We start from the raw sequence: 14,516 nt of genomic DNA, 5'->3' as shown, positions 1-14,516 counted from the left end.
ATTAGAGACCTCACAGGCTGGTATGTCGACTGGGTTAGCAGCACACAGAAGCCTGGCACATCGACACCAGAGTGTTGACTAGGTATCACAGTCCTTACACCAAGCTCTTTAAATGCTTTTCTCCTCAGATTCTAACAATCCTTTGAGGAAGGTTATCGCAAGACATCCCTTCCCCCTATTACAGAGGAGCAAGTGTGAGCCATAAAGGGGTTAATTAACTGGTCCATGAATTCAAAACAGAACAGAACTAGGATTAGAACACAGTCTTGGTCACATGCCTAGATCAGATTTCCTAATGTAAGGGCCTATTTAGCCATCCCATCTGGTTAAACAGTGATTTTGTTTATGCAGTAAAACTTAAAACTGTCCCTACCCCTTTTCCCCCTAGGGGACTTACTTAAAAACAAGTCCCAGAAACCAGTCCCAAGTAACAAAGCCCAAATACAAGGATGGGTCAGGCCAGGTAGAGGTATCCAATCAGTGGGGGTGCATACTGTCTCCCTAGCTACCAAGGAGTATGGACCCGCCCTTTGGGCGCCAATTCTGACCAAGGTGATAGGTTAGTTCAAATATCTACTATAGGGTAAATTGTAATTCAATTGATTCAATTGGTCACTTATGTGTGACCTAGCATGAGAGAAAGCACAGCTTTCTCTGTGTGTTACAATCTCATTGGCCACCTGTGCGTGGCCAGGTCCAACCATATGGCCTTTGCCCTTAAAAGTTAGTCTGTAAGGCAGAGAGAGGTCGCCTCTTTGTAAGAGACGGCCCTGGACAGTCAGTTTGATTCTCGATGCTTGGCGCGAAATAAAGCTTTGTTTGACTTTCGCTTTGTATCAGTCTCACTCCTTTGATTACGAACCCAGCACTAACAACTATGCAAATTCTAGCATCCCAGAAATTATGAATAACCAACGAGTTATTCCCACTCTGCTGTAGCTGTCCTAATACCCATCTCAGAACAAGGGATTATGTTCCACGCGCGCAGACACCTATCAATCACCTCCATCATGTGTAACTCTCCAGAAGAGGTGGTCAGCCAAGGCACTAGGCACATTGATTAAATTTTGTTCTGGGAGCGCCTGGGTGGCTCAGTGGGTTAAGCCACTGCCTTCGGCTCAGGTCATGATCTCAGGGTCCTGGGATAGAGCCCCACATCGGGTTCTCTGCTCAGCAGGGAGCCTGCTTGCCTTCCTCTCTCTCTCTGCCTGCCTCTCTGCCTACTTGTGATCTCTCTCTGTCAAATAAATAAATAAAAATCTTTAAAAAAAAAAATTTTTGTTCCGACACCTTTGTATCCTCCCTTCCAGGTTGGTGACCCCCAACAAGAAAAAACAAGCTATGTTTTATTTCTTTCATGACAGACTTACTTAATACTGTTAGTAAAAAGCAGTTGGCTTTCAAGAGAGAGTTGTTGAATGAAGAAAATAACGCATGAGAAAGGGCTCTGTAAAACCAAAGTGCAAATCAATTCTTTTATAAAACCAACCAGATGGTTATAAACATATCTATTTATATTCAAATTTATAGACTTCCTACCGTATTTAGAAAAATGTCAGTTATAAAATCAACATAATAATTATTAGTAGTAAGAGCTATAATACTTGTCGAAATTTCATTACACGGCAGGATAAAAGGCTTTATCACTTTATTATAATCTTCATCACACCCCTCTAAAGGAAGAACCATGATTTTTATAGAAGAGGGCATGCTGAAGGTCATACACTAAGAAGTGATGCGGCCAGAATTTTAACTGTTTCTGTATCTGTATCAAACTCTTTTTCTAATTTGTGGAAGGAACAAGATCATTTTTAAAAGAATATATATTTAAAAGAATACATACACACACACATATACACATATACATATTTCACAAGCCATAAAATCCACCCATTTAATTTATAATCCTGGGAGTTTTACTACATTTGCAAAATGTGCAACCATCACCACAATCTAATTTTAGGGTATTTTCATACTCCCCAAAGAAATTCCATGTACAACAGCAATCAGATCTAAGTACATATACTTTACATGCATAAAAGAAATGCAAATTCTTTTAAATAAAGGCTCCATTAAATATATGTATGAATGTATATTTGATACATCTAATGCAAAGAAAAATCATGAAAGGAACTCTAAAGGAGAAAATACGACTGGAGTCTTTTCTAATTTTGCCTTAGTAACATCACCATCCATTTGAATAGAGCAAGTAATCAAGACCTGACACACATATCCAGCTCAGATTATTGTAGGTCAAACTGGAATTAAAGGACTTCTTAGCATTTCTGTGTTCACAGCCAAACAGTAAGGTTAGGAGGCAATGTAGAGAAAATAGTGTATAACGCATTGCCTTTGTTATTCACTCTAATATTATATTAGTATTAAGGAGTAAAGTTTAGGGAAATAAAGTAATGCATGTTATGCATTAAAGTAATACATGTTATGCATGTTAAAGTTAAGGAGATACAACATTTTCTTTTCAGCATGATATGCTTATACCCATTTTCTAAGAACCCACAACACCACATTTGATAATCGACAATACTCCCCAAAGCACAATTTAATGAACTCTGCATTCACTTCCAATAATGAAAAGGGACTCACTGTTGGTAAATGCATATTCTTCCTCATTTTCGTCACTGTCATCAGATGGAGCTTTATAAGGAGGTGGCAATTTCATTGGAGGGGGAGCAGTTCCTTGTCTCTGAAAATGCGAAAGTAGAGAGAAGGGTTAATGGCCTTTGCACAGTTCTCTTCCTCAGTGACAAACAGCCTAAAAAAATAATCTGGAAATATTTTGACTGTATCCAATTTCAGTCATATAGCCGGCACTGCAAAACAATTTGTTTTCTTATATTTATGTTTATTATGTAAGTGACTGTGCTGAGAGCACACCACTACCGAAAACAGTTGAAAAAAACACAGCATTTAAGACTGTTGACCTACCCAGAAGAACACATTCCTTTCCCTAGTCAGAAAGTCAATTACGTATATTTTGTTAACACTGTTACCAACCAACTAATGCAAATGAAAGATATTTGAAAACAAATGTAAAGACTATCCACTGTATTAATTCTACATTTATTTAAACTGTATTAAGTTGTAGAAGGTACAGATTTCACTCTTGAAAAAAACAGCTGAAGTGAAATACCAAGGTTTTCTAACTCAATAAATATTCATCTGCAATTTATAGTCAACACACATTTTAATGTTTTCAAAAAGAAAAAATATCTTTATGATGAATACTCTTTATATTTCTGGGTAAGTGTTCTTTAAATTTACACAACCAAATGAAACATCCCATAAATATTTGGTTCGGACTTAATGAAAGCAGAACAAAACTCAATGATCAGATTACCTTCACAGAACGTAGACATTTTCTTGAACGCTGGGAAAAATAAAACATGCTAAAGTTTACGGAGATCCAAGCTGCTAAAAAGAATAGGAGCTGATATACCCAAGCACTCCACAAATACCAAAATAACTGGATTAAGATTTGTTTTGCTCCAGGGTTTCAATAGAGTACATTCAATTATGCTTTATAAGACAAAACCACTAATGGCAGGATACACTCCAGTAAATGGAGAATGACTGGTCCATTACAGAAAGCAGGCATGTAATAAATTCCTCCAAAGCAGAAAACACTATCTGGAAATCCATAAACAAAAACACACACCCAAATTTATTTAAGATAATGCTAACCAAAGGAGCACTGCATCTATCTGTAGAAAATCCAAAAATCAATAAAATGCAGGAGCGATGAAGAAAGAGAAGATGCCAAATACAAAATGTCTATTAAGCAACAAAAGAAGACAGCAATGTGATCATGCTCTGTCTTTATTCTTGCTTGGAAAACCTCAGAAGTGAGTTAAATGAAGAGTAAAGAAGGTAAATGAATTCCTCTCAGTAAACCTTTCCCTCGGAACCAGATCATTCTAGGTCACAAACAGTACTTAGAACAAGGACAGTCAGCTTTTAGTATTAAGAGACAGAATTCTCTTTAACAGTATTCTAAAAACATGTTTAAGAAGGAACTGTTTACACCACTGATTTATTAAAATTAACTTCTACCAACACTCTCGAGAATATAGGATAAGCATGTCTTGGTCACCCTGAAGTTTGAATGTGGGTTGCCATATACCTGGGGCCTCTTTCTACTGCACACGAGGGAAGGTTGTGGGCAGGACCTGGCTCTCTCTGTGACAAAGAAGGCTGGAGCAAGGGACATACAAGGAGGCCAGGTGAATGCAATCTCCATGAGGGCAGAGAACAATAATGTGGTATCCTCAGCTCTGAGAGCAGTGCCTGGTACAAAGAAGGCCTCCCTTAACTACATGCGGAATGAGTAAGTAACTGGTTGTCAGTCATGTTGACTAGGTCTTCTAACCATGTTCTGTTCCAGAAAAATGACAATGATGGAAAAATTCTTGTCCAATAGCAGTGCATATTCATTTTGTTTGGTGGAGATGCAAATTATTTTATTCCTGTAGAAAGGGTAATTCCAAAGGTTATAGTAAGATGTAAATTCAAATTGTATCTTAATTTGAATCTAACTTGTTCTTTTTTTTTTTTTTAAAGATTTTATTTATTTATTTGATACACACAGAGACAGAGCATAAGCACAGAGGCGGAGGCAGGCTTTCTGCTGAGCAGGGAGCCCTGTGTGAGGCTCATTCCAGGACTCTGAGATCATGACCTAAGCTGAAGGCAGATGCTTAACCAACTGAGCCATCCAGGCACTCATGCATTTTTTCCTTGAACAATTAATAAATATTTCATTCTCTCCAATTCTCTCTGAACCAGGCTGTCTTGTTGGCTCCCTCATTAATGAGTTAAGTAAATAACTGTACATTTTGCATAATTTTATAGGTCACATTTTCTTTTCCTGAAATTATACTTTGACAGTTATGGAAGTCCCCCTGAGATGTTCAAGTAGACTCACCTTCCAGAAACAGTTAAACAGGGATGCTTGAAATAGGCAATTCATGAGCTACTTAAGCCCATATACACGATTTCTTGGCACCCACAATAAATCCCCGGTGGCAACAGAACTTTGTATTTTTGATTCTCTTTCTCTTATTTCCAACACTATGATTCCGTTTCTGATACTAAGCCAAGTTTGGTTCTGATTTGCACTGGGGCTCTAAGTTATTTCCCATGGGTAGTAGCAATAAGTAGAGTTTGGTTTTATGGTCTGACAATGTAGTGGTATTTGAGGATCTACTGTATATTGGTTCTACAGGGATCTATTCTCTACAGAGTGAGACAAGGGCAAAGGTCATTTAATCTGCTTGCCTATAGGTGTTTTTTGTATAACAGATCTTGAGTTCAGTGGAAAGAATAGCTTTTTGACATAGGGGCTTGTGTGTTTCTGGGTCTACATGTATCATGTGGCTGAAGCAGCAGGGATAGAAACTGAAAGTACTCTGTGTATCAGAAAGCCAGGGAAGCCCTTACCTCTCACTGCAAGAAATATTTTCCTACCTTCAGAGGGTGCTCATAAATTAGGGGAAAAAAACTCTTTTTGATCAGTTCGTAGAGACTAATGAGGATTAGTTAAATCTAATATTCCCAGAGTTTTCCAGAAAAAAAAAAAACTACACTCGCACTACCTTAGATGTTACAGCCTTTTAATTAAAAACCCAAATCCCTTTTAACAGAAACAACTAACTCAGAAGCATTTCAATGTAACAATCCAGATTCACCATATAAAAGCGATTTGGTGATTTAAATTTAGAAACCGTTACATGTTCTGATATCCTTGCTCTTACTGATGTGGAGTATAAAGCAAAGATATGTAAGACTAAAAAATGTTTACACCAATGCTGTATGATCCCCACATGTCTACATGCTATGTATGTACACAGATACATAGAAAAGAATATCACAAAATACTTACACACTGCAGAGTACTGTCAGCCAATTCTAAGACCTAGTACAATGTGGGATATCATGCTGGGACACTCTATTATCTGTTGCTGTTAAGAATAATCAAAGAGCGCATCCTATATCACTCTAAGCACCACCAGTAGGATCACAAGAAATCATTTTGAACTTTGCAAACACCTTCATGAGGTTACTTAGTTCCAGGCTCTAGCATGTCCAGATTTCCCACGTGAAACAGATGCGTGTCTTCACATCAACCTTATGGAGGAATAATTTACATACATAAAGTGTATTCCCTTTAAGTACTTACTTGGGATAGACACATTTTTTTAAGTTTAACATGACTGCATTTTTAGGGACGATTATGTTTGGTGGGAGACGACACTTTCATGTGGGTAAGACATAAAAAGAGAGCTAACAGCAGGAGACTACTTCTGTGAACGAACATCTCCCACTTGTTTTCGTTGTCTGTGACTCCTTTAAGACAAAGGATATATGAAGAAACCCTGAAGAAAATTTTAGAAGGAAAATACCAAAGAGTTACGGGTATCTAGTTAATATCAGTATGTTTAAGACACCTGGTGACCTGTCATTTCACACTCCATGAGGAAAAACAGCACAGACAATAGTGAACTGAGACAAAACAAGAAAAAGAAAACAAAACAAAATCCTATGGATTTATTCAAGACCCGTTTTTTTTTAAGATTTTATTTTTATTTATTTATTTTTTATTGATTTTATTTATTTATTTGACAGACAGAGATCACAAGTAGGCAGAGACACAGGCAGATAGAGAGGAAGGGAAGCGGGCTCCCCGCTGAGCAGAGAGCCTGACGTGGGGCTTGATCCCAGGACTCTGGGATCATGACCTGAGCCGAAGGCAGAGGCTTTAATCCACTGAGCTACCCAGGCACCCCATTATTCAAGACCTATTTATGTATTTTTTTGGTAACTTAGTTTCTTAGTCACACACTCCTTTTTTTTCTTTTTTTTAATGTAAATGATGTCAAGCCAAAATTTCCATTTCTAGCCTACACCTGTCCTAGTAATTAGTTTCAGGTGATTTTTTTTTTTCTCCTCTTTATTTTCGGGGTGGGGAGTGAGGGTGGGGAAGAGCAGAAGGAGAAAGAGAGAGATAACTGCTAGCAGACTGGAAGCTGAGCATGGAGGCCCCCCCCCCGCCCCCGCTCTCAATTAAGACCTGAGCTGAAAACAAGAGATAGGCACTTAACTGACTGTGCCACCCAAGCACCTCATTTCAGGTGCTTTTTATCATCTCTCTCTCTCTCTCTCTCTTTTTTTTTTTTTTTTAAGATTTTATTTATTTGACTGAGGGGGGTGGAGAGAGAGGAAGAGACATAAGCAGGAGGCACAGCAGAGGGAGAGGGAGAAGCAGGCTCCCAGCTGAGCAGGAAGCTCGACATGGGGCTCGATCCCAGGACCCTAGGACCATGACCTGAGCTGAAGGCAGACACTTACTTAATGGAAACACCCAGGCGCCCAAGTCTCTTTTTCGATACTCAGTAATTCTAGAGAAAATGCACTGCTTTTGTATTAAGGAGGAAATAATGCATAAAAGGAATAACTTTTAATGATGATACTTTTAAAAGAGATTTCTGAAGAGATAATATAATTTGTAATCATCTGATGTCCCAACTTTGGGAACGTCCCCTGCCTGTGCTCCTATAGCATCCTGTGTGTGCTTCTAGCACCATAATTGTACTTCTACTTCACTACGTGTCAGGTTCATCGGTGCACCTCTTGGAATAAAGACGCTTCATCATTCCAGAAGTTAGAACAGTGCTTGGCACATAACCTAATTTCAGAGAAGACACACAGTAAAGGACATCCTGTAACCACTGAAAACAGTTAAAAAATCTTGTAACCACAGAGACATCACCCTGTAACAGAGATGCAGATACTGGTAGGACCTCTCTCACTGCAATGTTAATTCAGTGGTTATTTTCTGCACCAAAAAATTCAGCTGGACTGACTTGTAACTTTTGGTATTACCAAGCTACTACTGTATTTTTAAAATTTGAATGCAAATATCTTTGCATTGTATTGAGATTCATTTTGGTTTAATGGAACAGGCCAAAGTTGGTAAGAACCATATATTTATCTTTTTCCTTCCTGGGATCTTATGTGGAATTATCCTGCATCAACTAAATTACCTTGTTCCCCAAAGTAATTAAATTAGTGGCCGGTTTATTCATCTGTGTGCAGTTATTATCTGTGTCCCCACAGGCCAATCCCTGTCTGCTTCCTTTATGAGGTTATATCCCCAGAAGGCTGCACCTTCCGAACTGCCACACTATATATAGGATTCCAAAAAACAATTGATGAACGGTCAGATCTTTGAATCAAGATATGAACTGACAAAAATTCCAGCAACAGGATAGACTAAATATTCTGAGACTAAATTAACCACAAAACGATGACAGATAAACTTTCAAAAACATGCTTTTGTAACATGACCGAAGCCAGAAACAACCATAAATCTCAAGTCATAAGGTAAAATGGGGCACAGGAAGGCGGCATTTGCCCAGAACACATGTGCCCTTCCTGGGGACCTAAAGCCAGAGATGTTTTGTTTTCAGGATCCTTTATTCATTCAACAAGTACATACTATGTGTCTATGAGGTGCCAGGCAGTGTTTTGGGCAATGGAGAGAGAGTAATGATGAGACAGATGAGCTCCCTGTCTCCATGGGGCTTCTTTTCCAGCCCTTTCAGATGTCACATTTTGTGGGTCTTCATGTCTTGTCCTCAGATTGCTTTAAGAAAGCAGTCAGTGAATTCCTCTTTGTTTGCCTTGCCCCACTAGAATGGAAGGCAGGGAATTTTTGTCTTTAAAAACTTCATTGCGGGACACCTGGGTGGCTCAGTGGGTTAAAGCCTCTGCCTTCGGCTCAGGTCATGGACTCGGGGTCCTGGGAAGGAGTCCCGCATCGGGCTCTCCACTCAGCAGGGAGCCTGCTTCCCCTCTCTCTCTGCCTGCCTCTCTGCCTACTTGTGATCTCTGTCAAATAAATAAATAAAATCTTCAAAAAAAAAAAACCCAACTTCATTGCGATATACTGACATGAAAAACTATACACATTTTTTTAAAGATTTATATTTATTTATTTGACAGAGAGAGAGATCACAAGTAGGCAAAGACACAGGCAGAGAGAGAGAGGAAGCAGGCTCCCTACGGAGCAGGGAGCCAGATGTGGGACTCCATCCCAGGACCCTGAGATCATGACCTGAGCCGAAGGCAGAGGCTTAACCCACTGAGCCACCCAGGCATCCTGAAAAACTATACACATTTTAAAATACAATTTGAATTAAATTTGTACAATTTGAATTTATCATCCTAGTCAAGATGAAAAACTTAATCATCGGTCCCAAAAGTTTCTCCATGCCTCTTTGTAATCCCTCCTCCTTCCTGCCCCATTCCCTGGTTCCCCATTCTCTTGAGCTACTAATCTCCTGTTAGTAATCAGCATAGATTTTTATTTCTAGACATTTAATTCCTGTAAATAAAGGTTGTTACCTCCCAAAGGCTGAGAAAGATTTCTGCAAGTCATGACCTGGATCATGCCGCTAACTAATACTTCTACAAGCAACAACCATGGTCTTCCAGAACCTATAGTATTTATCTGTGTCTACTCGTGACTGCCAAAAACTACACAATCCTGAACACGTAACATACGCTACTGCTATTCTGATTAAAATCAATGTGATTAAAATCTGAATTCAAACAAGGTGGCCAACCAGGTTAAAACACAACCCTCTAATTAAAACTGATATAATCTATATAATCTATAATTTAACTTTCCTTTTTCTTATCCCTTTTAAGAATGCTGTGCCCCAAATCTTCCAGAAACCTTGACTGATCCCTGTGTACATGTCTGCAAATACAGGTTTCCCAAGTGTTCAATTCAGTTACTGGTTTGTTTGCTTGTTTTTCCTTTAACAGGGTGAAACCTACAATGGAATAAGTTTAAAAAAAAAAAAAAAAATCATGGGCGCCTGGGTGGCTCAGATGGTTAAGCATCTGCCTTCATTTGGGTCATGATCCCAGGCTCCTGGGATTGGGTCCCACATCAGGCTCCCTCCTCAGTGGGGAACCTGCTTCTCCCTCTGCCTCTCTCTCTGTTTCTCATGAATAAATAGAAAAAATATTTTTTTTTAAAAATCAAACAAACCAAAATCTTGACCACAGAAGATAGTGAGGATATTTCCTGGTCTTGGACTTAGCTTGAGGTAGAAAAAAGGAAAAAAAGGTATTCCCTCAGAATTCTTTACAAGCCCAGACTCTCTCAGGTTGGAGACCTGAATTCATTCTGTGTGTGGCTCAAAAATTTCCAAGCTAAAATCCAGGCAAAGCATGAAAATAAAGTTGGCAGAGATTCAGTGATACTAGGTGACATACATGTTAGGACGTTACTAAATAATGCCACATATGAATACAGATAGTTTAAAACTTGCAGACACCTAATAAATTAACTTGAAAAAGTAGAAAATAAAAACTGAAAAACTACATGAAAAACAGACTAATTTTACTATCAAAATGGGAGACTGCTAGATTACCATGACCCTCTCCCCCAAGAAAACAAGTATGTAGAGTACCTGAATAACTTAATTAATTAATTTGCTCCATTGACTTTGTATATAAGTCTACACCCAATTAACTATCATGCTAGGAGTACCTGGCTAGCTCAGTTGGTAGAATGTGTGACTCCTGATCTTGGGGTCGAGTTTGACCCATGTTAGGTATAAAGATTACTTATGGCTCAGTGGGTTAAGCCGCTACCTTCGGCTCAGGTCATGATCTCAGGGTCCTGGGATCGAGTCCCACATCGGGCTCTCTGCTCGGCGGGGAGCCTGCTTCCTCCTCTCTCTCTGCCTGCCTCTCTGCCTACTTGTGATCTCTCTCTGTCAAGTAAATAAATAAAATCTTTAAAAAAAAAATCTTCCAAACGAAAACCTACTATGCTATTCAGAGATATACATTTATAATAATAAATTTATAATAACAAATAGTAAATTTATAAGTAATAAATTTAAAACTGAGAATATGATAGGACATAAAAAGTCTCAACTAATGCAAAAGAATGTTGCATAAACCACAATCTTTGATTATAATGGAAATATGTTAGAAAATAATAGGTTTTTAAAAATATTCATGTGGAAGTTTAAAGATACATTTCTAAATATATTTGGGTAAGAAGAAAATGTGGGGGCTTAAAAAACAGTACTGAATGATAAACATTCAACTTAAAATCTTGGGATGTAAATAATGACTTAAAAGGAAATACATGGGGGTGCCTGGGTGGCTCAGTGGTTTAAAGCCTCTGCTTTCAGCTCAGGTCATGATCTCAGGGTCCTGGGTCTGACCCCCACATCAGGCTCTCTGCTGGGTGGTGAGCCTGCTTCCTCCTCTCTCCCTCTCTGCCTGCTTGTAATTTGTCTGTCAAATAAGTAAAATCTTTAAAAAAAAAAAAAGGAAATATATGGTATTAAATGATTATTTTATTTAAAAAATAGCTAAAAAACTAATAAATTCTACAACTACTTAGAGATTATGGTAGGGGGTGGTAGAAGAAGAAAACCAAACAAAATAAGGCAATATAAAGATGCGAACAAAATCAAGCAGAATAGGGATGCCTGGGTGGCTCAGTGGGTTAGGCATCTGCCTTCAGGTCATGATCCCAGAGTGCTGGGATTGAGTCCCACATCAGGCTCCTCGCTCAGCAGGTAGCCTGCTTCTTTTGTCTGCTGTTCCCCTTCTTGTGCTCTCTGACAAATAAATTAAAAGAATAAAGATGCAACAGAGATGACTAACACAGATCAAAAATCAGAACTTCAAATGAAGGAACTACACACTTGAAACTAATGTAATGTTATGTCAACTACAAAAAAATTTTTTTTGAGAAATTAAACGACAATTACTTTCAAGATTAAGAAGTAAAAAGTAAACTATAAACTATATTCACAATGAAAAAGAACTATAAACAGAGCAAGCATAATTCAAGCTAAGATAATAAACAACTTTGGGGTGCCTGAGTGGCTCAGTCAGCTAAGTGTCCGCCTTCAGCTCAGGTCATGATCCCAAGGTCCTGGAGTCGAGCCCCGTATTTGGCTCTCTGCTCAGTGGGGAGCCTGCTTCTCCCTCTCCCTCTGCCTTTGCCTGCCACTCCCTCTGCTTGTGCTCTCTCTGTCCAATAAATATATAAAATCTTAAAAAAAAAATAAACAACTCTATTCCAACAAATACAAAAAATTAAGTGACATCCATATTCCTGGAAAAGAATCAATAACAAAAACTGACTCTAGAACAGAAAATCTGAATAGTTCCATAAGTACTGAAGAACTGAATCAGTATTTTAGATTTTTTCTGACATAGAAAACACGGGCCCAAAATGGCTTCATAAGCTAGTGTGAACAAAGATTTAAGGAATGAATAATAACCATTTTACAGAAATGCTCAGAGAACTAAAAAAGAAGAAATACACCCACTATTCATTTTAGTAGTCTCATATATTCAAAAGCAGATACAACAGTAAATTCCAGGCCAATTTCATTCCTAACCACAGATGCAAAAATCCTAATGGAAATAGTGCCAGCAATGTGCAAAAAAAAAATCATGATCAAATTAAGTTTAATCCAAGAATTCAAGAATGGTTTGACATTATGAAATCTATTAATGTAATTTACCACATTAAGGGATTCAAGGAGAAAAAAATGTATAATACACAATTATTTCAGTTAATGCAGATAATACATCTGATAAAATTCAATCCCAATGCCATTCATAATAAAAATACTTAGCAAAATAAGAATGAAAGGGGTTACTTCCTTAACCTAAAGGATTAGCTACAAAAAATTACAGCACACATTATATTCAATGGCGAAATATTAAAAGCAATTTCTTAAATTTCAGGAGGAAAAACAAAAATGATAGCTATTATTACTTCTTTATTACACAATGGAGGTTTTAGTAGATATAATAAGATTGGAAAAAGGGGAAAATGAAAACTGCCTTTATCCAGAATGATTATTATCACCCATACAGAAAATCCAGAAACAAAAATCTACATAGTATTAGAATCTGGGACTCATATTCTTATTAAAATTATATATATTTATGGAGGACATAAAGACAGTAGAAAGCTCTACCTAAAGTATTTAAAATATTTAGTAAGTTTATATTTAGGTGGTGAGTTTATGAGTGATTTTGTTTCAGTCTTTCAGTTTTCCCAGTGTTATGCACTGGATTCTTTTATTAAAAAATAAGGCAATAATGTTATACAATACCAAATAAAAACATTAAAAAAATCAATTCTATGTCTACATACTAGCAACAACAGAAAACGCAGTTTAAAATACTTAAAAGCCATACAAAATGAAAGAGTATCTACGAATAGACCAAAGATTTACAATATCTTTCTCAAGAAAATTGTAAAAATTGAAAGAAAAAAGAATTTAATATATAGAAAGATATACCATGTCAATGATTAAAAGGGTTAGATGTCATAAAGATATACTTCTTTAAAAATTAATCTATAGATATGATATGACTCCCATCAAAATCCTCAGATTTTTTTTGTGGAATTTGATAAGCTAGTCCTAAAATTCAGAGAAAAGAAAAGGGGTACAAATAGGGAACACACCTCTAAAGAAGAAGAAATATGTAAAGGAAATTGTTCTACTAGAAAACAAGATTTAGTACGAAGCTTTAATAAATGAGTTAGTGTAGCATTTGTGCTGGGACAGACATGGGGAACAAAGAGAAAGCTCAGAAGCAGACCCCCTGATAACCTGAGCTAGGACAGGTTGTATACAAGTCAGTAGGTAATGGAGGGCCTATTCTGAAACAGTAGGATAGTTATCTTTATGGGGAAAAATAAAAACCTATCCTTACCTAATACTATATCCTAAAATAAATTTTAGATGGACTTTACTGGAACAGAGGTAGGAAAACAAGGATGGATGACGAATTCTGATTGATGGTAAGCAATGTTTTCTCGGGGGAGATGACCTCTGGGCTGCTCCTTGGAGGATAAAAGGAAGAGCAATGTGGGAAATGGATTTCCAGGCTGAGAGAACTGCAAGATCAAAGTCCCCTAAATTCCCTAGAGGAAGATGCATTTTCTGGGAATAGACAGACAACCAGCTCGACGGAACAGGAAAGACAGACAAAGATGACAAGGGATGAATGGTGCTTTATCACATTTTTGCACCTATGTTTCTGGCTTTTATCCTGGCCAGAACTAGTTAGACTCATAGGAAGGAAACATTTTTAACACAGTCCTTCTACGCTGATACTAGTCAAAACACCATTTTTTTTTTTGAAGATTTTAAAATTTATTTCGCAGAGAGATCACAAGTAGGCAGAGACGCAGGCAGGGGCGGTGGCGGGGCGGGGGGGGGGGGGAGGAGCAGGCTCCCCGCTGAGCAGAGAGCCCGATGTGGGGCTCGATCCCAGGACCCTGAGATCATGAGCTGAGCCGAAGGCAGAGGCTTATTAACCCACTGAGCCACCCAGGCACCCCTCAAAACACCATTCTTATTAATTGCAGATCAGGTAGGAAAAAAGACACCAAAATCTTTTTTTTTAAACCAAAAAACATTTTTAAAAGG

General features: G+C 37.9%; 1 protein-coding gene across 8 annotated transcripts in view; it reads right to left on the bottom strand.

Annotated features, from left to right (window-relative positions):
* PATJ (PATJ crumbs cell polarity complex component) overlaps window positions 1–14,516 on the bottom strand; it is a 371,435-nt gene that overhangs the window by 205,269 nt on the left and 151,650 nt on the right. For all 8 annotated transcript variants that reach the window (XM_045064632.1, XM_045064627.1, XM_045064628.1 and 5 more), the window contains one exon: window positions 2,605–2,704. In XM_045064632.1, the coding sequence (XP_044920567.1) occupies window positions 2,605–2,704 (100 nt within the window). The remainder of the gene's footprint in view (window positions 1–2,604; window positions 2,705–14,516) is intronic.

This window comes from Mustela putorius, unplaced genomic scaffold, assembly GCF_011764305.1.
Source record: "Mustela putorius furo isolate JIRA1106 unplaced genomic scaffold, ASM1176430v1.1 tig00003853_pilon_pilon_pilon, whole genome shotgun sequence".
NCBI lineage: Eukaryota > Metazoa > Chordata > Mammalia > Carnivora > Mustelidae > Mustela > Mustela putorius.
The sequence above is the reverse complement of the archived record's forward strand: the minus strand, read 5'-3'. Positions and strand labels throughout refer to the sequence as shown.